The 27,457-nt window shown below is 39.0% G+C and overlaps 2 protein-coding genes across 2 annotated transcripts; one reads left to right on the forward strand and one right to left on the reverse strand.

Annotated features, from left to right (window-relative positions):
* The first annotated feature begins 400 nt into the window (after positions 1-400).
* LOC142858374 (olfactory receptor 10J3-like) lies at positions 401-1,342 on the forward strand. The gene has a single exon (XM_075987561.1). It carries the CDS (start codon positions 401-403, stop codon positions 1,340-1,342), a length of 942 nt encoding a protein of 313 aa, XP_075843676.1.
* Positions 1,343-6,413: 5,071 nt separating this feature from the next.
* On the reverse strand, positions 6,414-11,417 carry LOC142858375 (high affinity immunoglobulin epsilon receptor subunit alpha-like). The gene is made up of 5 exons (XM_075987562.1): positions 11,339-11,417; positions 10,914-10,934; positions 9,482-9,736; positions 7,670-7,927; positions 6,414-6,766 (listed from the first exon to the last, which is right to left on the reverse strand). The coding sequence occupies exons 1-5, from the start codon at positions 11,391-11,393 to the stop codon at positions 6,615-6,617; spliced, it is 741 nt and encodes a 246-aa protein (XP_075843677.1). The 5' UTR covers positions 11,394-11,417; the 3' UTR covers positions 6,414-6,614.
* Positions 11,418-27,457: the final 16,040 nt, after the last annotated feature.

The raw sequence follows: 27,457 nt of genomic DNA on the forward strand, positions 1-27,457 counted from the left end.
CACTGTTGATGGAATATAAACAAAATGTAATCACTGTTGAAAACTGTGGTAGAAATTTCATAGAAGTTAAAATAGGACTAACATATGACTCAAGAAACTGAAGATAGACTATTTCTACAACTCTCTTTTAATTTTGATCTACTTGGTTTTTTTGTCTCCATCTGTGCTCTCGATCTCATGGTCATGTTGAAAAAGTTCTACAGTCCCAAAGGAAAGGTAGCACAGAGAGGAAGAGCGAGCAGTTCTCCAGTAGCCGAGCCTTGAGACTCTGGGGTTTCCAGCCTTGCCCAGGGTAGACACTCTCTTCTCTGAAGGCCTTGGTCCAGCCGACTCTGGTTCATGTTTGACCCGTCACGGCTTTCTGTTCTCCCTCTGCTCCCTAAAGTATACACTAGTCTCAATGTTAAAGTCAAATGCAACCTTTGTAGCAGAGTTCCTCTTTGAAGGTTTCTCCAGCTTTGGGTGGCCGCACAGGCTTGCTTTTTTTGTTGTTTTTCTAACATTATACTTTCTGACTCTGTCTGGCAACGTGATCATTGTGACTATTATTCACCTGGATCATCATCTCCACACTCCAATGTACTTCTTCCTAGCCATATTGTCCATCTCTGATACCTGCTATACCGTGACCATTATACCTCGGATGCTTTCTGACCTCCTCAATCCTTACCACACAATTGCTTTCCGCGACTGTGTGGTCCAGATCTTCTTTTATCTAACTTTTGGAATCAACAATTGTTTCCTACTCATGGTCATGGGATACGACCGTTATGTGGCCATCTGCAACCCTCTAAGGTATTCAGTCATCATGGGTAGGAAGTCGTGTGTCCACTTGGCAGCTGGGTCACTGGGAACTGGCCTAGGCATGGCTATTGTCCAAGTTACATCTGTGTTTAGCCTACCCTTCTGTGATAGCTTTGTTATTCCCCACTTCTTCTGTGATGTGAGACCTCTGCTGAAGCTGGCCTGCACAGATACCACTATCAATGAGATTATCAACTTGGTTGTCAGTGTCTGTGTCCTTATTCTACCCATGGGTGTGGTCTTCATCTCCTACATTGTGATCATCTCCACCATCCTGAAGATTGCCTCAGCTGAAGGTCGGAAGAAAGCTTTTGCCACCTGCGCCTCCCACCTCACAGTGGTCGTCATCCACTACGGCTGCACTGCAATCATCTACCTGAAGCCTAAGTCCCAGAGATTGCTCGGGCAGGACAGACTCATCTCAGTGACTTACACGCTTATCACCCCCCTGCTGAACCCTTTAGTCTACAGTCTGCGGAATAAGGAGGTCAAAGATGCCCTACGCAGAGCCATATGGCAAAAGCCACTTCCATCTTAATCGGGCTCATTTGCGAACTTAATTTCCTTCAGTTTGTGAATATGCACTTTTTAAAAGTTGTTTTTAATAATGCCTTTACTTATGGTATCAAGAAGACCAGAATGTACTAATGGTTAATGATCTAGAGGCTTCCTTCTATGCTCTCAGAATTCTCTGTGCTCTCCTCTAGAGGAATGAGATGATGATTTTTATATATTTAGTGTAAGTAGAAAGAAAAATTATAAACCTGGGTTGCTTCTATCCAGAGGCTTGACAGGCTTTTAATCGAAAGCTTTGGCCCAGCTATGTGTGTCATGGTTGACTAATACCTTTTCACTCCCCTGCCAAACCCCTTTAAACCTAGACCTTGTTCAAAGCCAGAGGCAAACTGCTTTGTGTATAGGCCTGTTCATATATGCATATGGCTGCCCTCTCCACGAAAATATTGTGAGTTGCAGTCATGTATCCCACAGTCACCTTCAAGCCAATGATAGACTTCATATTTAAAGGCAGAAACCAAAAAGCTTGTTGTGTACCCTGAGCTGGTACTTTGTGTGGTATGTAGTTACACTCTGCGATATTGTCACAATGACAAAACTGCTTACAACTTATTTCTCAGACTAGATCCTCACTGGTAGACATAAAAGACTGTATCAATTCAACTTTGTTAAAACACGAATTCATCAAGTTTCTAAATCTGATATATATCAATTATGGAAACAGGTGTAGAAAGACATGTGTGTTGTTGCTAAGGCTGCTGGTGCAGTCAGTATAAAGACATATCTTATATCTTATATTCTGTTTTATGAATATTGCATTAATACTTTGTGATGACTTGGAGGATTTTTCAAGACACTTAAAGTATGTCTTTGAAGTGCAGGGCAGCACAGTAGTAAGAAAGTAAACCAGCACCAGCTATAGAAAGTACAGGTGTGAGCTATCCACAATCCTATTATGCACACTTCATAAAACTCAGATCCAGAGTAAGACCATACTGACAAGGTGAGCTTTGCCTACTACCCTTTCAATTCTAGAATAAAGAAAATGGGTATGGAAGGGTAGACATCACTGTGAAAAAGAACATCAGATCCACTGTTTGGCAGTTGTGGAGCACACCCATGAAAGTGAACAATCTGTGATTTGATTTAGGATAGCGCGTGTCGTTTTGGAAAAAGAAAAGACGAGAATATGAAGTCTACACAGGGAATGAACATGAAGTGCTATGTCTTTACTACATGTCCAGATTTCCAGAAATGGTGAGGGTGCTTCCTTTTGGCAGAGTTGATTAAAAGACAAGTGAAAAAAATGGCTTAGCGATTCTGTTTAAGTAAAAATATAAAGATGGGATGGGCAGTAGAACAGCATCACATGTCTAAAGATGCAGTGGTCAAAGGCTGATGTCATCCTCAGATAGCACACCTTAGGATCCACACATGAGCTCTCTGGGTAACCTAGAATCCTGGAGTGAGGCTCTCAGTGAGTCCCCTTCAGGAAGTGTCCTTGCTAAGGGTCTGCATCTCTGGGTCTTTTATCATGTTTGGGGGATGGGCTGCTTCTAGTGGTTTGCCTGTTCCATAACGTCTCCTCTCTATGATGATTATGAAGAGCTATCTCGGGTCCAGAGCTGCCATCTGTGGGGTGGTTTAAAGCTTCTGCTGTGACCGTTTCACACTTCAGCTTTTCTCTTTCACCCCTGCTTCTTTCGCCCCAGCAGAGGTGGGGGTGCTACATTCAAGCCTCTGCCCTGGGATCACCAATCTGCAGCTGTATTTTAGAATTCTATTTCTAGAACAGCTGGCATATGTGGAAAAAAAACCAGTTTTCGGCCTTAACGTATTCTAGTGCAGGTGGATGAGCTCTGTTCTTTCAGTTTTAAAATATGTTTTTGTTACAAGTGTTGAGTTATATCTACGAGAACACAACCATTTTGAAATTTTTTTAAGAATTTTTGCATCTGAATTTTCTGTAATTTCAGATCCTTTTCACGCAACCCCACAGCGTTGCAGAGAGGTTTTTGCCCACCGTCTGTGCTGTACAGAGCATCAACAAGACTGACCATATACCTATGCCTTTTCAGTTTGAAAATGGAAGAATATGGATGTTACAAATGGTATATGCAGATGACCTTGATAGCCATTCTGGAGCATCAGTCGACTATGGCTTTAATAGGAAATACTGTAACAACTGAAGCACCATATGGGGACAAGGACTTGCTAAGAAACAGTCCAGACCTGGGCAAGTGATTTACGGCAGGAGACAAACTTTAAAGTCATCCATAGACCTAGGCTGCCTTGGGGGCTTGTGCCTGCCACAGCAGGAAGCTGCATCTCTGGGTTTCTGGAGGTGCCCCTCTGTGCTTCATTTCCATTGAATGAGGAGGCATTCACCTTTCTTCTAAGAACTTACTTCCTAAACAGTCTTTCCTGATACATCTTTTGCCGAATCTTTTATTCTGGAAGCATTCCAGGAATTTATCTTTCAAGGTCACAAGCCAGAGATGTTCATTTGTTTTCCCATCCCCTAAGTAGCAGAAACTCATAAGGATTTGTGATTATCTGTTTTGAGGGAGAAAAACATGTTGCTTTATGCTCTGTCCTGGATTAATTTAGTACAGCTCAGAAGTGACCAAGGAGGACAAACAGGTAAATCGAGAAAGGAAATTTCTCAACTAATCTGTATAACGTACTCACTCTTTGACATAGATCAAAATATTTTACATATATTTTTAAAAAGACACTTTAAGAAAGGGTATAATCTGGGGACCACTAACTATTAGAATAGTAATGTAATTTTCTAAGTTACTTCTGTAATAGAATGCAAGTGGCTATGAAGACAAAGAAATAAAATAGAAATGGCAGGCACAGATCTGAAATTAGCTGGGAATTTATATATGAGAATCAGCACACCAAAATGGTGACAGATCCGGGTGCCCAGTGATGGGGCATGAAAGGAAATCCACCCTGGCACTGAGCGGGAAATGACTGCTGAACCCCTGAGCCTAGACAGTCACTACATGTAAATGAGGGGCAGTGTCTGAGAATAGGGAGACTCTATGACCACCTTGTCCATGCCTTCCCATACAGGAAAAACAGAATCTCAAAGGCTTGCCAGTGGCCTGGCCCAGTGGGAAGCAGCGTGGACTTCCATCTCTCTGCTCCACCCATGGCCATCCCAAGCTTAACTGGGGATATAGGGAGGCAGGAGTTAACAGCGATAGTCAGGATTCTAGAAACTCCTGCGAAGTCTCTTGAGCTGATCAAGCCTGGAATTTCCGCCCACATCAAGCACCTCTCAGTTCCTAACTCTGAGTATTTGGCATTGCAACCAAGTATGAGATAAAGGAGGAACTTCCTGTCTAGCTCAGCACCGGAGACACTGACACTGTAGGAAACTGTGGAACAATGTGTCTTGATTGTGTATATTGGCAACAGTGGTCTAAAGGTTTATCCTGAAATAAGCCTTGAGCAGGAAGCAGAGAAAGTTTCCCATAAAATCACCCAGGAGTTTCCAGTGGGGACTTTTCCCTGCCTGCGTGCCAGAAGAAAACACTTCCACATTCACCACACCTATTTATATGAACCCACGTGCCAGGGATGGAGTCATTCCTTACCATATTAAATGAGAAAAATGTTGGGGAGGAAGAAGAAAAGGGGGGTCACGTACTATATGCATATTCCCATCTTTTTTTTTAAAAAAAGAAAGATGAAGTAATTACTATGTATATCCCACTAACATTTCTTGATGAAATGAATATTTCAGGTTTAGGCAGGGTTTACAAATTGCCCTCATACTGTTTCCCACAATGTCAGTAGGTGTAGAGTCTGGGCAAAGTCAATACCCTCTGCTCTCATGGGATGTCATAAGTGCCAGTCCAGCACTGACGGCATGGACCCCGTCGCCTAGAGTTTTTCCTAAGCCTGAACTCATTTTCTGCATGAGCAGAGGCAGGAACTCAGTTAGACATGTTGCCTATCCTCATTCTTATTGAAATGAAAAGCCTGACTCATAAATATACAAGCAGGTTTTCTCAAGTCATAAACCTAGAAAGTAAAAGAATAAAGAGTTTGATCCAGCCGGGCGGTGGTGGCGCACGCCTTTAATCCCAGCACTCGGGAGGGAGAGGCAGGCGGATCTCTGTGAGTTCGAGACCAGCCTGGTCTACAGGAGCTAGTTCCAGGACAGGCTCCAAAACCACAGAGAAACCCTGTCTCGAAAAACCACAAAAAAAAAAAAAAAAGAGTTTGATCCATGTCTTATACTGTGTGACTAATAATGGATATCTCTGCAGGGAAGAAACTTAACCCAGTTCACACTCTGAGACAGACCCAAGCCTCCACTAAATGGTTTGGTAACAAAATGAAAGAGATAAACACAAACCTATTCCCTTTACCCAAAAACTTATTAGGAGAACTACACCAGTGATTCTCAACCTTCCTAATGCTGCAACCCTTTAATACAGTTCTTCCTGTTGCAATGACCCCAACCATAAAATTATTTTCATTGCTTTTTAATAACTGTAATTTTGCTATGTTGTAGATCATAGTGCAAGTATCTGATATGCAGGATATATTTTCATTGCTACAAATTGACCCAAAGAGGTCATGATCCACAGGTTGAGAACCTCTGTCCTGGACTATAAGCCATGATTATCATTTTCTGAATTTCTCAAAAGCCATTGCCTTGCTCCTCAATGAGGATATGATACAAGTTGCAACTATAAGATTGGTTTATCCGACAAGGCTAAATTGATTACATAGGAATCCTGGTGTGAACTTCCCATGCTTTGGGGTCATCTCAATTTTTATCAAGAATCAAAATCTCCTAGCAGTGGAAAGCAGAGTACGAAACATTGCCAACCTCACCAGTGTCCTACTATGTCTTCTTGCTACCTCCTTCTTACAATGACCAGGAAAGGTTATTATAAATTTGTGCCCTCATGGGTCTTTCTTGTAGAAGTAAGCATACAATTGAAGAAGTCCAGAATCTCTAAGGTTACCATGCCACACGACTCCACACTTGCTTTATTCAAACTGTGCTTCCCTTTTACAAATACAAATAAGGGAATCAACTCATTCTTTAAATTATTAACCGGTGTTTATTGAACATTTGCTATTACATGTCACTGAACCAGCTGCAGACAGTTTAATGAAGCATTTATGCAAATCCTGGGGCACAGATTTTTCCATGGATACTGGGAATGACCTTTGACAGTTGAGAAGCTATGGAAAAATCACTGTTAAGAATGCCAGCAACGGCATCAGTTCCTTTATGTGCCTAGGTTAGGCATTAAGCTTTAAGGTTTGTTGCGTTTTCTTGCCTTCTGAATCTTCAAGGCTAGATTGAACTGTTCCTGAGTTGAAAACAATAACCCCGTGTCCACAGCAAACAGAATCACCACCAGCAACTGGATAATAAACTGTAGCCAATGATGCTTGTTTTTGTAAGCTAGAATGGAACATAGATACAACAATTACACAATTCAGATTAGAAACTGAAAGGGGGGAGGGGGTCCGAGATCCAGCTTCCTTAAGAGGGACACAAACATGATTTTCCACCCTTAGTCTGATGGAATCAATGTTTCCCAGGAACCCCCGTCTATCTGTTCTTCTAGTCACTGAAAATCATGAAACATGATGCCATGAGCTGATGATTTGGAAGTACAAAAGAAATCAGCATAGAGCCAAGGATAATTAAACATCAGAGCATAATTCTAAGTTTGGCCAACTTGCTTTTTTTTTTATATAGATAGCTATGAGCATGCCAAGATAAAGCAAAATTTTCCTCCTTCAAAGGTAAGCATTTCAAAGTTTCCCTCTTACATGACGTTTTGGAAAAATGGCTTTCCTTATGAGCCATAGAGGCCCCACCTGCCTGGCCTCAGTGGGTTCACTTGCCTCCTGCAAGACCTGCACACACAGCTTGCAGCAGGGTTGATTTCCTTCCGCACCATCCTCAGCTAAAACGGACTTGCCAAACTTTTTTGTACGCTTGCTTCCTTAAACTTCCCAAACCACTTCCAATTTGATACATACAAACACTCTTCATAGAAGCAATTGATGATTTTTAAATGCTAATTATATTATTTTATGTCTGGACAGTCCTTTACAGTTTTTAAAGCCATTTGACAAAACTATCTCACTATTCTTTATAAAAATTTATTTTGGGCATAGTGTTACCATCAACACTTAGCAAATGAGGCCTCTGCTGTGGAGATAGATCCTGGATCTCCTTGTTGCAAGTCTATTGGCCGTTTCAGACAATTACGGACGTACTAACTTTAAACATTGGGCTTGTACGTCCACTTTCTCTTCCTCTACTATGTATTATCTTGTTTTTTTATCAACTTACATCTTATTACGGTGATTCTGAATTTCTCGGATGTGTAGTTCAGCCGCTTAAGATAGCCCGTGCAGTGATAGGTGCCACTGTCGTTAAGGTTGGCATTTCTAATGGTGATTTTGGGGTTCTCATAACTGTACTTGAAAGCATGGTCATTCCTATAGTAGACCACCTTCTGGACAGTCCCGTTCCTCCAGCCATGGCATCGGATGTCAAAGGACTCATTGTCTATTACCATCTCAGCAGAGGTCTGAAGGAGCAGCCAATCTGAAGAGCAGTCATACGTTACTGTTATTTACTTAACAATGGATAAGTAAGTGTCCTGAGGGGGGAAGGCAGGGAGAGAGGAGCAGATAAAGCCACAGAGAGATAGGAGGGGTCAATTAACCCATTTCTTGTTTCATATTATCAATTAAAGAATAAAGACAAAATAGTGTTTATAACTTGAAATCTATGCCAATGAATCCCTTTTCCCTCAGAAAAGTCAGTCAGAAGCCATAAAATGTCTTATAATCTACTGCTGAGCCCATTGTGGAAATCCCAAAGACCAGAATTCTCTTCAGATTCTTCTAGATGGATCTAGTTAAGAGGGAGCACACAGAATACTCCTCCAAAAATGTTTGAACTTATGAGAATTATTTTTGGTCCACTCTTTCTTCACAGAGGCTTTTCAGCTCTGTTGTTAATTATAGTTGGCCTAAATACTTCCTTAAAAGACAAATATAAATCTTAACTATTTGTTTAGTTTTTATTTACCATCTTCTTCCCTATATAGATCTGAGTATGAAGATATAGGACTGTATCAGTGTTTAGGAGTTTGTAGATAGTCAATGATTATTTGTCTATAATGACTCAGCAAGTTCAAAGAACTGTATTCTATGGCTAAAATTATTTTTAAGAATTGTAAAACATTCATAAATGGAGAGTTTGGGGTGAGAACATATCTAACTTGTGCAAGCATATTGTATTTAAGAAAAATGCTTTGAGAACTTCTCTAAAGTCTAGTACTAGGAAGTAAATGACTATTCTGTATGGTTTAGTTTGTATTTAGAATGGGTTTACAGATGTTAAAACATTTTTCTACTCAAGAAAAATGTAATGTGTAACTTTTGCATTTGAAAGACAGTTTTCTCATTAAACATGTACTGATAGCTAGATATGTTATATTAAATTTTGGCAGTTAAAGTAATAAATAAACAATATTCATTGTATCAAAATAAACAATAGAATTATTTTTAGTAACAGTAAAGGACATGAGGAACATGTAGAGATATCTTTCATGACCCTCAGATTGTTCAGAGCAAATTGTTACTCAAATATTATGATCCAAGTATATATACACAGCTTTTTGCAGTGTTCATATACCTATCACACCATTTGATCACAGAATACATGTCTACATCTAGGTAACATAGAAAAAAATCAGATCAGAGGAATAATATTGATGACTGAATAGACCATTAAAAGAGAGGATGTAAGGAATGGTGCGGAAGAAAAGTCACCGAGATGTCTTGAGGGAGAAGCCCCAAATCTCTTGGAATAACCTACATTCCTACCAGCTTCTAGTGCAATGGTTCTTAACCTGTGGGTCACGACCCCTCTGGGGGTCAGATGACCCTTTCACAATGACTGCCCAAGACCATTGGAAAACACAGATACTTATATTATTATTCATAACAGTAGCAACGTTTTATGGCTAGAATTTACAACAACACGAGGAACTATATTAAAGGGCTGCAGGGTTAGGAAGGCTGCAGACAGTTCTTGTGGCTCCTTCTTCACGTGAAAGACAGACAGTATTCTCATATTTCTAGAACATACCTCTCGTCACTTCCAAGTACACAGGTTTACTCTTGTAAAGTCCTTGGTTCTGACATATGTATTTTCCACTGTCTTGAATGGTGGCACTCACGATGTCCCAATGTGAAGTTGTCACTTTAGAAATGGTGCCATTGTGGAACCATTTAGTATTGTTGTCTTGAAGGGAACTGTTCGCATTGCACATAAGAGTCACGTTATCTCCTGTAAATATTCTAATCCATGGTGGGGTCAAGGACAGAACAGATTTCTGAGTGGCTTAAAGAAAGTAAAATTATGAAGATAAAAAAATTTGAATTTGTTGAAAATTAGTCAGTCTCAAAAGTATAAACATGTCAACAGTCAAGCAATGGTCTATCTTATTGGTAACAAGGCTTAGTCTTGGTGTCGTCTAGGAAAGGCAATAAAGGATGAAGTAAACAGTGATGTGGTCTCAGAAAGCAGCCAGTCCAGGCATAAGTAAGGGTTCAAACACAGAAGTTTGGAAACAAGTGAAGTATTTTATTATTTAATGTCATACCCTACTCTAATTCTCTGAACTTCAAAATTGGTATTCATAAATGTACATTGTAGGCTTTTTAGGTGGAGATTATGCTTGACTCTCCCAATCATTGCTTATCATAATGGTTGATATATAGTTAGTGTTTACTAAATAATTATTGAATAACAGAATGTAAAAATAAAGGATAAATATTAAAGCCTCAGTTCATTAAAACATATTAGGAGCAGCTGTCAATCATTTCAGACTATACCACGTACTGGTATACTTTAGTACACAAGGTAAGTAAATTGCATTAGTTAGAATTAAAATATAAAATAGGCTTGGTAAAAGATGAGTTCTAAATTTTTTAAGCTATTTAATTGTGAATATATACAGTGAGAAATGTTTGTAATTTTCAAGGCTCATGAAAAGCACCAAGAAGGTGTCAACCTTGGATGGCTTCCAGGAGCAAGGAGATGTGTTGAAAATTTAAACAGAAGCTAAAGAACCGCTCGTGGTGATGACAAAGGGTGATATAGTCAAGGAACATTATAATCAGACCTGAGGGACTTACGATAGCACCCAGTTTTTATCGGTTGTGCAAGCCCCAGTAAGTGGTGTTGTAATCTGAGCTACAGGATTCCCAATTATAAAAATCAATAATGATAGTTATATGAAAGTTGGACGAGTGCATGTGAAAGGCCTAGAAGAGAGACTAACATCAGAAAAGACATGACTGTTGACTTAAGCAGAAGAGGAGGTGGGTTGAGAGGGGAAAATGGTATATGGGAAACCCTGGGGCAGGTAATAAATTACCGGGAAGAGGGAGAACTGCAAAGCAGACTCTCTGGGAAGAAGAAAACTTAGAGCTATAAGAAAACACGATGGATAGAGACAAACAGCAGAAGAGAGCAATGTCCAGACACACCAAGGGAATAAGGACAAAAAACTCACCCGTTAGTGTGATGGCCAGAGCTGCAAAATTAATAAAGGGTAAGTTAGCATCTACTACCTCCAGTTTTCCAGGATGCAATAAGACTGGGATGGGTGTGGGAATGAGACCCACATTCATAAAGTTTCAATGATTAGTAGGGAGAAGGAAGGGCGTTCTTTCCTCTATCCTCCTCTATTGTTATCTGTATTGGAATAGATGCAAAGGACTGAAAAGACCCAAGCATTAGCCTGGTTTCCCACCGAGGTGATGCTCAGCCCAGTTACCTTTGCTCCTCTCTACTGCACAGTGCCCAGAAATGCCCCCATGGTTTGCATATGTGCTACAAAGTCACCCAAACCAAACCAAACCAAATGTTCCCAACTCTGATGCTCTCTAGATGCATTTTGGCCCCTTGGGGTGGGAATTAATGTAAATTTATACTTACAGAAAAACAACACTGGTAACCACAGCTGGGCAGATCCTCCAGTGCCAGTAGCCATTGCTTTTGTGCCTTCAGGTGCTAACTGTGCCGGGGAGCTATACAGTTTCAAAAATAGGCTTGAAACCAAAAAGGAGAAGGAAATGTTTTCTGCATCATATCTGGTTCACTTATCAGCTTTGCCTGGGCTTGGCTTTTTCCAGAGATAATAACAGCATTGTGCCAAATTGGGCAATTTTATAGACACCCATTTGCTCCCATCACACCTTCAGCTGCACACCTAGAATCTGGTGGCTGAGGACCATGGGTCTCAGCAGAGCCACAGGTTTTCTTTTGGTGCCATTCAATGCACAAGTATTTGGTTTGCATCTTAGAAGCATGGGGTATAGGGGACTGCAGAATAAAGTAAGTACTAATTGAATCCCTTGATAGGTGCCAGGCACTGTGTAAATATAACTGATACTATTCACAAAAAAATCTTATGAGTTAGATAGTACTATCTAAATAAATTAGATTTTATTACAATCTGTATTTTATTGTTGGGAAAATAGATCTTAGGAAGACTAAGTAATGTTATAATGCCATCTATTGAATAGAAAATTTGGGATTTAAACATGTAACCCTGAAATCAGTCTCACAGCCATTATGATGTTCTGTTTAAGAACACACCAGGCCATGAAGAACAATGGGTGAACTGCTTGGAGGTTCCTCTCAGTTACTGATCCTCTCCTCCTTAGCGTCTTGTTCATTTGCTGAGTCTGAGAGTCTCCATCTGATTCCCTGTGATCTACTATCTGATTGGTTCTTTGGAGATAGTCCCAGAGGCTCTTCCTCTACTGGGCCCTGATGTGGTTCATAACAAGTGAGATAGATATGAACCCTCTTGTACGGCATTGAGACATCTTAATTTTCGCTCTATCCTAGCTTTGGCCAACTTTAAATTTTGTGATCATTGAACACGAACAAGGTTTCTCCTTGCACACTAACAGCTCCCCTCCTCATCAGAACTGCTCTAATTCACTGGTTTCTTTCAGGTTGAATTAAGATCTGATATGGTCAATGATCGTAGAAATGATGACAGAAATGAATACCTATGTTGTATTTGCATGTGCAAATGTTTTCTATTTGCCAATGTTCTGGAATAGGTGAGAGCCATGTGCTTAAGCACATCTCACAGGTGAAGTGCGTGGGACACCATGTGTCATGCTGTGTTCTTCCTCCAAGACAAATGAAGTCTGCTGAATTAAACGTGAAGTTGTGTCCCAGCTTTCCATGGAATAAGGGGATATCGTCTGATAGTAAGTATGGTTCAAGAACATGACACCATGTTATGCTTCAGAGAAAGAGCTTTAATCGAGCAGCCAGTGGGGTTTTCTTTCACTTCATTTTTTTTATTTAAAAATTTTTAAATTATTTGATCATATCTGTACACATATCCTGAAACTAATTCGAGTTCCTTTCCATGTTCCTTCTCAGCTTCCTGTCATCTTTGACTTCTACATTTTTGAAAACCGCATGTTGTTAGTATTTACAGAGCAGAACTCAAATACTCCCAATAACTAAATAGTTGGGTTCTACTTATAAACTAGGAAGAGTGATATCTAGACAGTGGCATCATTATAAGATTTAGTAAGAAATCTTGTGCGTAAAACACATTGCACAGCTTCTAGCATTTGAAAAAATGTTTAATAAATATATAAACTTCCCTTTATTAATATTATATGCTAAATAATTATAATAGAAATATTTTTGGGGGGCTGGCTTAAGGCAATAGGAAACCTATATAAGATACTTTCCTCAATAATTGGTGTCTCATGGCACTGAACTTTGAGCAATCCTAGTTCTTTGTTGTCATGAGAAAAGAGTAAGAACAGGAAGGAAGTTTTATTTGGAGAGAAACCAAGGAGGATTGGAGGAAGGCTTTGGCTTGAGGTACTGGGAGGGTAATGTTTAAATTCATAGACCTTGAGAGAGACAGATTGTACTTCACATATTGATGAGAATTTATTGAGGGATTTGGGTGTTCTTCTCTCCTAGGATAGGGGTCCTGCAATAAAACTGCTCTTACTTTACTGTGACTCAAACAGTTTCTACAAGGGCTTTCCCTGAAGCTGTCCAAACAGCTCCTACTTCCTTGGGAGCAGAAGTGAGCTCCCTGAGAGGTGCTTGCCTAGTCTGAAGAGGAGTGGTTTGTTAGTGAGATCGCTTTTACTTGCTTCACTATCTAAAGCTTACACTTAAGTGCCCAACAATGAGAGGAAGGAGGTGCTTTAGATACAGCAACAAACAGCAGAAAAACATTAGGGGCAACCAAGGAAGTTCACTAAAACGTAAGAACAAATTATAGTATTTTTTGACCCTAGGAAAGTAAACAACTAGCAATATAAGCATCAGAAAGAATAAACCATACACATTCCAAGAGGATATTTCTAAAATGAGCAAATGAAAATAAAAAAAAGCTCAGAAGAAATAAAAGAAAACCACCAAGATTAAACAAGAGCTTGGCTTACCGTGCCTAATGTAGTTTGAATACATTTTATTCTTATTTGCAAAATATCCTCCAAATTTATTTTATATCCAATGTCTGGATGGTGTAGTTGCTCATTTCTTGTATTTAGTATCTTCATTAAGAACATATGTTTTGAGGCACAGGAAAAATTTTAATACATGGAAATTATATTCTAAATTAATTGGTTTCATTTGTAGTTATTATTATTGTGAGTAAGCATTTGAAAATATTGTTCTGAAAGGGATCAATAGGCTCAGGATACCAAATAATCTAAGGAGCCCTTCTATGCCTTGAAGGTTTTTAATAGTTAGATGGTAGAGTCAAAAATGGGATGAAAGTGTGCTTGACAAAATCAGTACAGTATATAGAATCTCACTTCTTACTGCAAGATTTTGAATTTGAGAACATATGTGATTAATACATAATAGCACCTCATGCCCAGATTTAAACCTGTTACCAGTTCCCAGATGACTTAATCTATATTTCACTTTGTGAAGCAGAGACATAAAACTCTAATGGCCATGCATAAACGATGGGATTTTTGTTCTGCAAGGTGTCCTTGAAGCTAGATTCAGAGCAAGAAGTTTTTAGCCAGAACTTTATTGTCTTATAGCATATCTGAAAGAGCAGCATCAAACTTAGCCTATTCACTGCCTGCTTCCTTCCAAAAATCAGGAAACAAAAAGGCAAGTTTGCTAGCTTGCTCTATATGTTTAATAAAACCAAGGACCATATAATATTGGATATGAACTGCTGAAAAGACAGTGTACCTGTCTCCTCATGGTATATGTATTTCATAAATATCACAGTCTCTCTCGTGATCAAGGATAAGACTAAGTATGCAACACACGTTATCAGTTTGCTCCCTCCTATGTGGTTGGTAATGAGGAAATTACATCATAGAGAGGTTAGGCAGTTTGTTGAAGGACTTACATTTGCCAAATAAATACATAGGGTTAGAACTCAGACAGTTTGGCAGGAGAGTGTACATGCATAACCAGATAGAAAGAAGTGTCTATGTAATCAACACATTGAGATTGAATACCTGAGGATTTGTCAAACCTACTTAAAAACTCCTTAGATTTGCCAGAGCCCATCACTTACAGACAGGAAATCATCAATCTAATTTATCCATTTCATGTTTACACATTCCTTTCTTCACTCCATGACATGGTTTATCAATTCATAGCCATGAATTTATCAATAGTTGCCATGGTGGTATTTTAATTGTGTTCACAAACTTTGTCTATGAATGTCATTTTTAACCAAGTGACCCAAAGGAATTCAGACTAACTTTCCTGTCTCCCTGTTGATGGAGATGTGGAGTGACTATGCACAGAACACTCTGGTCAGGGAGAACTGTGTTATAAATCTGCTGGGGAAGATGTACAAGCAATGCAGTGTTGGATAAAGGTTCCTTAAATACTGAAATATTATGTTAGGCTATTTACTTTGAAAAAGTGATTACCTGTACATATTTCAAAGATATTAGAAATCTGGGATGTGAATAGACTCTTAAGCTTGATTCTCAGCTCAAACCCTTTATTTGCTATGTGGCTATCTCAAGATACCAAATTGCCTCATGTTCCTGATGTCTCACTTACAAAATACAGGTAGTAGTGGTGACTTAAGGGTGTTTGCAAGTGTTAAATGAGTTATTACAGTGAAGTGCTTGGCAGAGAGCATGGCCAATACTGCATCTACTAACAGTTTCTGTTACTGATATGATGGGTGTTTTGGATGGAGATTTTGCTGTTAGAAAAGAGAGAATTAGGTGAACGTTTCCCTCGAAACAAAATTTGAATAGGGAGTAGTCTCCAAATGTATTTCCAGCACCTGGTATTTTATAGCCATAACACTAGCACTCTGAGCTAACAGTGGCTGTATCATTAGACTCTGGAAACACTTAGGAGTACTATCCTTACTCTAGAGAAACAGTTCCTGCATCTCTCTGCAGGCCTGCAGAGATATGACAGGAGCCAGAGGTCATTGCCAAGTGTGGTTCCAGACAGAAATTCCCATTTTGCAGTCACCAATTGGCCAAATGTGGTGTGAGCTGTGGATATTTTATGCTTACTTACAGAACCAATAACATGGTAACAGCCTCCTCTTAAAGAAACCCCTTTAAGATAAGGACAAGAGGTCTTGGCACAGCCCAAAGCATTTGCATTTTAATAGGTGAATTGGGAATCCTAATCTTTCAGAACTGTGGCTTCACTGTACTGTGACCAGTGTGTTTCTAGAAGTGAAGCTAGCTGTGACTTGGAGTTTGGAAAAATTGGAGAGAGCTCTAAATGATGGCTCATGATGTAATCTCAACACTCAGGATGCAGACATGGGATTGCCACACTCTTGAGGCTATAAGGTAAGACTGTCTCAAACCAAAACAATGACTAGGCTTGGAGAAGCAGGAGAGCTTTGCCTTGCAAGCATGAGGACTGAATTTGATCAGCAGCATCTCTGTAGAAACTGGGCACAGTGGCACCGTTCTTTAACACCACTGATGGCAGGTGGGCATGAAAGACCACTAGGACTCTCTGGGTAAATGGCTAGATAAATCAGTGAGATTCATGTTCAGTGAGAGTTCAAAAATAAAGGAAACATGATGTAACATTGAACCCTAGTCTTTCTATAGCATATACAGTCACACCCAGACACCACTCACACACACACACACACACACACACACACACACACAAACACACCTGCACCTACACATGAACACATTCAAAGCAGGCATGTACATCACACACAATAACAAAAAAGGAAGAAAAGATCTGTAGAAATCCTTGTGGAGTGTGTGTCTGAGTGCGAATATGTGTGTGTGTCTCTCTCTGTTTGCCGGTGATTGTTTGTCTCGATAACATGTATAAGGGAGATAACTGTGGAAAGAGTGGGGGTAATTAAACCCTGTATTGTCAAAGGCACAAGGATAGCCTTCCAGGCTAAGAGCTGCCCTGCTTCTGGATATCATTCTGAATTATATACTTTTATCTTGAGTTTGGCAAGCAAATGCAAAAGCAGTTTTTGCATTTTCTCATATATACCCAATTTAACAGAAAATAAACTGCCATGAGTGTTGAGGGAAGAGAGCTATTTCCCATTTTTGGAACAGCATTCTTCAACCTTTTTATTTCAAAGAAGGAGAGCTTCAACAGCTAAAATGGTCAGTATACACATGCCTCAGGCATATCAGGCTGTCTGTTTGCTCATCACAGTCCCATGCTCTCATAAAGTTTTCTCATTTTATTACTTTCTCATATTAAGGTCCGAGTTGCTCTGATTTTAAAGTATATCTCTGTGTAGGTAGCATAGATAGATAAACCCAGCTTTAGGGTCCTGTAGTTTATGTAATTTAGGGATCTCTTTCTAAAAAAATAGAAATTAATGAATATAATCTTAGGTATTCCAATGACTTTTTAAAACAAGTTAAAAAAAAAAAAAACCTCAGTATAGTAAGTAAACCTCAACACACTACAAAGGTCAAAACCTGACAACTCAAGCATAAAATCCAGAAAAATTAATTTGCTGCTTATATAAACTCTTCTCTAGAATTTTTTTCTACATGTCTTTTCTACGTATTGCTTATCTTTATCAGAGAGTAATTTTCTAGTATCGCTTTGGTAGGGGAGCTAAAAGTAAAATTCACTCCTTTATCATCATTGATCAATATTTATTTTACATTATCAAGGTAAAGGCAATTTTAACATGTGATATTATTGTTTGTAGTGCTGCAGGCTCATGCTCACAAATGCAGGCATCCTGATGCTTCTGGATGCTTGATTCCCATCACAAAACCCAAACACATTATCATGTATTTATAATCTTCTATTCTGTGCTATTGAGTAAGTTCTTTATGGGGAAAATCTTGTATTTTATGAGGCATCAAAACAACTCAAATCTTCTGCTAATAAAATTAAACATATCTGAAGCTTGTGAATTTTCTTGAAGATTAGCTTCTCTGGCCAGATGTTTCACCCTTGTCTTTCCTTCTCTGCTCACAGATGTGCATCCTCGGCGTTGGCAGATGCACACTTCTGCAGTGTGGAGGTTACCTTCCAGCTCTGTGCTGTGAAGCCGGGAGAGCCAGTTCTTGGGGAAGGGTTTTCCTGGGACTCACATCTACAGTAAGACAGACTAGAGTAGATGACTAACAACAGAAAATTAATGATACCATCTATTATTGCACTAACACAGAGCTAAGTAGCTTCTCAGCTAACGTTCTCCTTACCTGAAGCCCAGAGCAACCCTCCGCTACTCTCCTGTCAGCAACAGGAGGGAACTATGATGGAGAGAAGTCTGAGTGGGAAAAGACAGTGCCTTTAAGTGATTACAACCGAGACACTGGGAAGATCTGTGTGAAGGCCTGGCTCTGCAGCCTGTGGTACTGAGGGGAAATCTTTTAATCAGCAGGGCCAAGGGAGGCCAAGGCCACTGGAGGAATGCTCTTGGAGGGAATACTGGGTCCCAGGTTTTAACTTTTCCTCTCTCTTTGCTTCATAGCAGTTATGAGGTAAGCAGTTTCCCTGGCCCGCATGCCTGCTCGGACATTCTGCCTTATCACAGGCCCAAAGGCAGCAAGGCCAACTGACTAAAATGGCACAAACTGTGAGCATATGTGTAAAAGTTCCATATTTTTCAATTAAGATTACCCAGGCATTTTTAAAAACAGAAAGTTGACTAACACATATATCTTGATTTTTTAAATTTTATAAAAAATATAAGATTTATTCAGAGGCTTTGTGAGACCTTCTAGGAAGTGGACAGTCATGAAGCCTGACTTTCATTTACCATATCTACTAGTCAGTTTATCATCTGTAGATGTCATATCAGAGGAGCAAAGAGGCTGTTATGAAATGGAGGACAGCGAGCAGGGCCTATTGGGAGTAGCCACCACTGGTCTAGGTTTGCAGAGACAAGCTGATCTCTGTGAGTTCAAGGCCAGACTGGTCACAGAGTGAGTTGCTGGGTAGCCAGGGCTACTCAGAAAAACCCTGTCTTGAAAAACAAAAACAAAAAAAGAATATTCAGGTTTTATCCTAGCCAGTTCTTTAAGCCTGTGTTTCTCACAAGTGGGGAACTGCCCCTTTTAAAATGACAGCACACACATTTCCACTGATAACAAAATAAAGGCATTGGTATAAATACTATGGATTACTTACATACTTAGTTAATAAGTAACCATGCTGCATTTTCAATTTTTAACTATAGTTTCCATCTGGTAACTCCAATTGTGTTGTTGCACTGCCCAGGAGCCTTCAGGCTTTTCAAATAGAGACAAAACCGACCAGTAAGAGGCTTCAAACATAAAACAGTGCTCCTTATCATCACTAATACAAAGTTATATTATAGAAAAATATTGGCAGAAAATCTTATCTCCATGTGACCAAGGGTCAATAGTTAATTAGAAGCAAGGTGTAATATTCGAAATAAAATACAAAATTATTTTCTTATTTTCTAAATTGAATTCATACTCCTAATTTCCTATATATTTCAATAATGCCATAATGCAGATATTTAAAGAAGAGAAGCACATTTAATTATCAAGGTCTGTCTCATTAAAGTTAGGATTTGAATATAGTTTGTTAGTTAATTATTTGGTCTGATCTCATAAAAAGAAGACACTGAGCTGTGAGGTTCAATAACATCATTTCGTACATGACATTTTCCAAACAGGAAATGCATGAATTTTAAGTACCATGACTAAAGAAATGAGTTAAATATAGGCTCAGATTTGACCCTGATCTTTCTGCCATTCAACCCAACACAATGTTTACTTTCAATATAAGAATAATATTAATCATGCAAATACATGTTTATCAAGTATACATATTTATGTGGCAAACACATTGTTGTTGCTGATGATACATAAAAGCATTAGACAAGATCTCTGCCCTCTGTGATGAGTGTTCACTTACCTGACACACAGAAAAGCAGCTAAAAGGGGAACCTTTCAATGAGAATGACATTAAAGAATGAGATAAGATGCACCACACCAAAAGCTGAAATGTGAAAATTTCAAATAGTGTGGAATTCAAAGTTCCCACAACAAGAAAGACCATGGAGATTCTAGGAATTAAGAGAACATTTGGATGGAAGCTTGATGAGCAGAGACAAGTGCATGAAATGAGAAGGAGCTGAGAATGAGGATAGATTGTGAGTGCCTGAAGAACATAGAATGAGTCTGCTTTTCTTTGAAGGGTCTTGAAAAGCCATCTGACTGTTTAAATGTTTAAAACAGAGAAATATATATATATATATATATATATATGTGTGTGTGTGTGTGTGTGTGTGTGTGTGTGTGTGTGTGTGTGTATCCACATTTATATGCATAGATATTGAAGTAGATATGCACATAGTTATATCTGCAGTCAGGAGAATATATATATATAGTGTATTTATATGTATGTGTGTATGTTTGTATGTGCATGTATAAATATATATTCCCTTGATTAAAACATTTGGAGGGTTTTTAAATACATATGGTTATTATCTGTGTATGTATGTATGCCCACATTTATAGGCATAGATACTGAAGTAGATATGCACATAGATACATCTGCAGTCATATGTGTTATAGACTTTCAGAATCAGATTGTTAAAATATGATTTAATTGGCAATAAAATATGGTAATAAGTTGTCCTAGAGAGATGGTAGTGAAAGGTTCATGGGTCCAAGGTGGGTCCATTAAGAGGATTTACTGACAGTTTGCATGATAAAGAAAGCATAAAAGATAGTTCTTAATTTTCTACCTTAATAAATGTGAATGGTGACATCACTTATTATTGAGGGCTGGGAAGGACTACTTTAGGAAAATATCAGTTTTAGGGAAGAAAACTAAGCGTTCTAACTTAGAGAATTTTGTGCTGTGGTGTCTCTTTTATACAGTGCTACAGACAAATAGATAGCTTAGGAAGTTTAAAAATAAGTGTTTGGACTAGAAATGTAAATTTAAATTGCTGTCATATATCTGGAGTAACTGAGTAAAATGAAATTGGCTAAAAAATAAAATAAGAGAGAGAGAGGAAAGAACAAAGCAAATCCCAGGATGGAGCCCTAAGGAATGCCAACGTTTCAAGGATGGAGGAAAGGACAGGTTCAGAAAAGATACTAGAGAGAATAGCTCATAAGATAAGAGGATCCTCCATAGAACTGGGAAGAGAGCACACTTCTAGAGAAAAGATTCATTTCTGAATCTTGCCGAGGAGTGAAGTAAGATGACAAGATAAATGCCACTGTGTCTGGTGATGCTGGGGTCTCTGGGAATTAATGATGGTGATCTCTGTGGAGTGGTGTGTATGGAAGTCAAGCTGAAGTGGGTTAAAGAGAACAGAAGGAGAAAGAGGAAGGTACTCTTGCAGATAATGTCAGTGATGCTTTCCAGTGGACTGGAGGGTTTGGAGGATGTAAAGTCAAGGTGAGTTCTCATTTGGGGGAGATCGAGATGGCATTTGTTAGCGATCCTTATGGTCTAGTAAGCAGAAGCAGGGGTATACACTTGAGTTAAGTCCTTCCACAAATAAAAAGAGAAGTCGTTTTCACCCTTTGATTAAAATACATTTGTTTCTGCCATAACGCTCTGCGTAAGACTATTTTAAATATTTGTGTCTTGCAAAAACCCACTTAAAAGAATCGTTAAGAAAAATGTCTTAAATTGTGCAAAACCCATCATAAGAGAATTAACATTTGAATTTCAACCAAGCAACAGAATGTGTAAGTTAACTGTTGAATAAATAAAACCAACAATACATATAGAAATTGTTCACTCCCAGTGGTTGGTAAAAGAAAGAGACAAGACAAAATACACAAAAATTCAGGGGGAAATATAACAAATATTCCCAAGTCAGATTAATGCCAAAAATTGACCAAGAAATTAGAATAGGTAGACATTGTTCAAGGACTCTAGACAATGTATTCCACTGCACAATGAAGGTCTGTCTTAAAGCAATTCTTCTTTAGTACTATAATATATTATCATGCTATGAAAAATGTGTGTGAGCTTCCCACATTGTATTATTGTCCTTTGTCTTGCTAATATAATAAGAACTAACTTGAATTTAATAAACATACATCGGGTCATAGCAATACTGCAGCTTTTATAAAACACTTATTAAGCACTGCTATGAGTATAGCAATACATTGAGTACTACAAAGGACAAAGATATACAAAGAGGTTTTTTTTTTAATGTATTGCTTTGTAAAAGAAAGTAAGTTCTACAGTTAGAAATAATAACGGAAAATGGAAACACATTTCAGTAAAAACAAATATGGAAAAGCCACAATTAATTCATAGAATTTACTGAATATTTAGTGTATAGCAGAAGTTGTGCTTTTCCCACTTAAGATTCACAGGAATCTTAAGTGAGTACCACTAGCATATGTGGCTTTCACAAGACACAGAAGACTATATCATATAACTGGTGGAGTCAATATTTGAAGTTTAAAGATCTGGATGGCCAGAATCTTATGAATGGGAAAGAAAGGTATTCGACATATTGTATTCTTTCAACATTGCTGTTAGAAAAGTTGGTGTTTTTTAGCTACTCTCTCCATCTTCAGTAAGTTGCGATATTATGTCTAAATTTTGTTTTAATTTTGAAGCATTATATTACCAGAACATTCAATGCTTCTAGAATTTATAATAAAGAGAGTAAGGAAAGATAGACACCACCAAAAGCATGCATGGAATTGGCCTACTTAGTCACTATTTCTCACAGCATTTACTTAGTTGCGGCACACGACGCCCGTCTGCGCTCTATGTGCCGCCATACCATTCGTGAGCCGGGCAAGGAGCTGGAGATTGAAACACACAAAGTCACAGAGACAGACAGACAGACACACAGGTCATCCTTGAAGCCAGAATGCCCCAAGAATGCCCCCTTTATTGTGTTCAGGGGAAGCTTATATAGGGATAGCCACACACACACACACACCCAAATGCACCAGAAATAATTCCCCTGCCAGCAGGAACTCCTGAGGTTCTCGTGCTCAGAGCAGCTGTAGGCACGCAGATCAGAGGAAAACAAGTTGTTTCAGGATCTAGGGGTTCACAGCTCCCAACATTTAGTTCTCCCATGATCAAATTATATATAATAGAAAGTAATGATAGCTTAAGGCTCAGAGCTAACCACCCTTGGAGAGACGATGTATAGTTGACAAGGACCGTTATGATAAGTGGCAGTGGAGTAAGCTTCCTGCAGTGAGAGAGGAGGGAAAGGATGGAATCTCAGATGGATAGGTCATCCTTAGAAATGTGACGATGGACAAGACAAGGTGCAGCTGTAGAGCCCAACAAAGAAAACCTGAAAAACAAGATTTAAATAACAACCAGGTAAGTAAACACAAATCAATAATGTTAGACTAACTACCTGCAAGATATGCTAGGGCAATGGTGGTACAAAGCTTATGGGAGTAACCAACCAATAACTGATCTGACCTAAGATCCAGTCAGTGAGATGGGACCTATACCTGGCACTGTCTTTATAGTATGGCTGCTAGTTTAGTGTTTTTATGTGATTCCTGAGTGGGGGAAAGAATGGGTCTCTGGTTCTTGTATCTTCTCTTAGGCTCTTTTCCTTCTGTTCAGTTGTTTGTCCAGCTTTGTTGTGAGAGATATTTTAATCTCATATATTTTGATATATTTAAAGAATGAATGAATGAAAACCTACCCATTAGAGTAAAGGTTAACAACTGAGCTATCATTTAAACCTGCTGGGAGAGGAAAATCAGTTTTCTCCAATGGAGTGAAACTGGGTATATCAACTCCAGAGCAGATCTCATGTTCAGGAGTCATTGAGCAACATATAATGGACTAACAGGTTTTTTTCTATGTGTGCTTTTATTACACAGTTACAGTTTGGTAATTTTTTTATTTAGGTGTTGTTTTATTTTGTTTTCTTGCTTTGGTAGGTTTTGTTGTGGCAGCGGGATTTTTTTTTTTTAGAAAGAACTTAAAGTTGGGTGGGTAGGAGTGAGAGGGAAAATATGATCAAAATATATTTAAATTTAAAATTGTTTTAAATAATAAAAATATAATAAAAATAAATGTAGGCATGGTTTTAACACCTCCCAACACATATCAAGACACTAGAACTATCAACCTATGCCATGCAGGGGTTGGGTAGAGGTTCATAGGATATTGGAGTATGCAAACAGTTTGGGGCAAAACCAAACTTAAAAGTTTTTTAAATATAGTATTTGTGTTTATTAACCTCAGTGGTCTGTGTTAGTAATGATGGATGATTTAAAGGTCACTAATGTTTTGAGTAAATGATTTCATGTTTAATCTCAGACATTAAGACTCCTTCCAAAATAATGATTCTGTGAAATAAAAACGTTGGACTCCATGTGCTTGGAGGTCCTCTGGGGGTCTAACATCCAAGTGTTGCTAGCAGTGAGGAGTCCAGGGGTTCGAGAGAGCAGCAGCTAGTTAGGTGGGCGATGTGGCCCTGTGGTCATGTCCAAGAGCAGGGACTCCTGCTGCCTGTTGGATGAGTCCCTCATTCTCCTCTCTGACTTGCCAGGGCGACAGTTCAGGACATTTAGAAACCTTGCCTTCTGTGCCTCTGTCTCAAAGCTGGTGGCAGTGAAAAGAAAAAGCAGTGGGAGGCAGTGACAGATTTGAAAGCAGAAGCTGAAGAAAGAAAGGAGATAAAAGCAGGAAAGTGGAAGTGAGCAGGTTTGATGCAGGCATGAAAGATTTAAAAGGAGGGACAGTTATTTCCAGTTTCATAGTCAATTTTTATCAAACGTTCAAAAGTAACAACAAAACAGAGACATTAAAATAGAAAGAGAATTTAGAGACAACCAATTTAGATGACTTCATTTCGGTCTGAGTAAATACTACAGAATGGTTTGTGTGAACTGTGTAAGAAGTTAATCCGTAGCAGACAGAGAGCAACAGCAATAGAGGACCCAGGAAATGACAAGAGAAAGTGTGTTTGTAGGCACTACGGAGCATGATGTGAGGAGAAAGACATGGGAGGACTGAGAAAAATGGAATGAACAACACAAGCCAGATAGGAATCAGCCAGGAACTAAATCAGAGTGAGAAGGTGAAGAGCAAGGAGGTGTCTCATTTCGCTATTTAGAATAATATGTTCTCATGACTACTGATCTTGCAGTCACTGGTTTAAAAGATACCACTGTCTCTGGAGAATTGACATCCAGCAATGTCCTCTTTAGTATCACCAAGATTTCATAGTGTCACACAACCCAGTCTAGAGAGAGCTCCAAGATGGAGAGGGATGAAGTGTGTTGAATGCATCAGGTTTCAGGTGGGAAAAGAATGAAGTATCATATAATAAATTGGGATTTGGGAAGTCTTCATGTGTCTCTGTGTAGTAGAGAGCAGTTAGTACAGCTTCGGAACTGGTTAAAGTTCTGAGAACAAGTGTTGATAAAGGTGACGACACCTCAGCCATAAAGGTGACACCTATATCATAGCATTTTCCCTCCCTGAAAGGCTTACAGAGCATCATGAAAGAGGGAGTGGAAAGATTGTAAGACCCAAACATCAGGGAAGAGGACTGGGGAAGGTTGTCTCCTGGACAGGAGTGTTGCATTCCGGAGCTCACATAAGCTGTGGTTATCTGTTGGAAGATCTACATGAGATCCATTCAGTCAATAATCCAGAAAGACTGTGGACGGGTCACATGCAACCCCATCCCTAGCTAAGGGGCTTCTTATGGCTCCTAGGAGAGGGGCAGTTGGTTAACTCTAGGGACGTGGTTCTGGTAAGCTCTTCATATTCCTGTGGATGACCTCATACCCATATGCCTATGAGCAGCACTTAGTGAATCATAAAAAATACCAAAATTAATAACATGAACTTTATAGAGAGACTTAGTGAGGGAAATCCAAGAGGAACTGGAGGGTGCAGTGGAAAGTAAATATAGAAATATATTGTATACAAAGAATTGATAAAAATATTATAAATTTAAATAAAATCTTAGTGTGAGTCTCCATGGTCAAGGGCCTGTGTCTCTATCACATAAGCCCAACATACAATGGTAAGCTCACTAGATCTGGCTCTGGCCCATGCCCAAGACTCTAACAAAGCTCAGAGTAACTCAGAATATTAACATAATCATTTAAATTTACATGTACAATCTGTTGACTGTTGGTATTCCTGCACTGAAGGAGTTACAGAAAGGGTTACTGTACCCTTACCTGCTATCACAACCACTCATTCCGTTACCTCCCAGCTAGTTGTCTATAATTCCGCTCTAATTGGACATTGCCTCATGGTGTCTGGAATACAGGGTATGCAAAGCTCTCTGAAGTGAGGACTCCATCTGTGTAGCTATAGGAAATCATCCTCCATGCTGGGGTGACACTTTCAGTGGTACAGCTACTTTGGAGTCACCCATGCTTCTGTAAGTAGCATCGATCCACACTTTCTAAGTAAGCCAAGAAACCTCATAAGTTCACCAGACTGTTCATCAGTGGGATCATACTGTGGCCTGCCAATGGTTCCTCTACGGATGAGGTAGACATTTGCCTGTGTCTCATCAGGGAAACAGATCTTCAAATGTATAAGAGAGTCATCTCCATGTAGTTTTCACTTCCTGATGGATTTGTGTGCATAATGTATTAAGATGTATAACAGTGGTTATTTATTTTTATCACGGTGCTTCAGTCTTACCTAACCATAGCATGTATCACAATATAATAAAGTAGTATATTTTCTTACCTGGCTTCCATCACATACTCAATGAGTTGAATGCTCACATGTATTTGATCAACTTCTCTTTACCTGGGGGTAAAGTGTGGAGAATGTTTAAATTTCCAATAAGTACTTACTAGAGATATAAATGAGCAATTAACATATTGATTATTCCATCAAGATGCTGCCATCTAATAAATCTCTTCCTAAAGGCAAATATTTCTAAAATATGTATACGTATTAAAGAGCACTAGAGAGTGCTGGATCACTCTTGATCTTCAATTCTTCACCCTTTGTTGGAGCTACCAATCTTGTCTGTGCATCTGTGCTTAGAAAAACCAGCCCCCAGGACATATTCTATGGTTAATTTCCATGGCAATTAGCATCATAGGCTGTTTTCCTTTATGACTAATGGCCTGTCAGTCTTTTCCAGAATATGTAAAATGACTTTATAATCCTCTTTCCACCATTCTAACCGTGGGATATGTGACTATAAATGTAATTAACTGGAAATACAGCATAATAAAGTGAGTAGATGAAAAGGAAGATGGAGTTCCTTGTCCTGCCAATTCCCACTCTGTAGATGTTCACTATTCCAGACATATGCCTAAAGAAGTCTCCTTAGTCCAACCTTTTATGATTTATTTACGAACAAAATCCCCATTGTCCAAAAATCACAAGCAATTTAATTCCATATGGCTCATTCATGGTGGTATCCTTGGATGCAAATATTATTTTGAAATGATGCTGAGAATTTGTGGCTCAGATGAGAGGACAGAACAGCTTCTTTAATTCTGCTTGATTTCTTTTCTCCTATGAATACAAGCTGTACTTAGAATTCTCCCTCCCTCCCTCCCTCCCTCCCTCCCTCCCTCCCTCCCTCCCTCCCTCCCTTCCTCCCTCCCTTCCTCTCTTTCTCCTTAGCAAATCACATACATTTTCTGAAGT

The sequence above is a fragment of the Microtus pennsylvanicus genome, chromosome 10, assembly GCF_037038515.1.
Source record: "Microtus pennsylvanicus isolate mMicPen1 chromosome 10, mMicPen1.hap1, whole genome shotgun sequence".
NCBI classification, from domain to species: Eukaryota; Metazoa; Chordata; class Mammalia; order Rodentia; family Cricetidae; genus Microtus; species Microtus pennsylvanicus.

Bases quoted from the DNA above. Each gene is read 5' to 3' on its own strand.
- LOC142858374 (XM_075987561.1), top strand. From the start codon at position 401: ATGTTAAAGTCAAATGCAACCTTTGTAGCAGAGTTCCTCTTTGAAGGT.
- LOC142858375 (XM_075987562.1), bottom strand. From the start codon at position 11,393: ATGGCTACTGGCACTGGAGGATCTGCCCAGCTGTGGTTACCAGTGTTG. The intron at 10,935-11,338 runs GTAAGTATAAAT...TTAATTTTGCAG, and splicing joins GTTACCAGTGTTGTTTTTCT to CTCTGGCCATCACACTAACG. The intron at 7,928-9,481 runs GTATGTTCTAGA...ACTGCTCTTCAG, and splicing joins GTACTTGGAAGTGACGAGAG to ATTGGCTGCTCCTTCAGACC.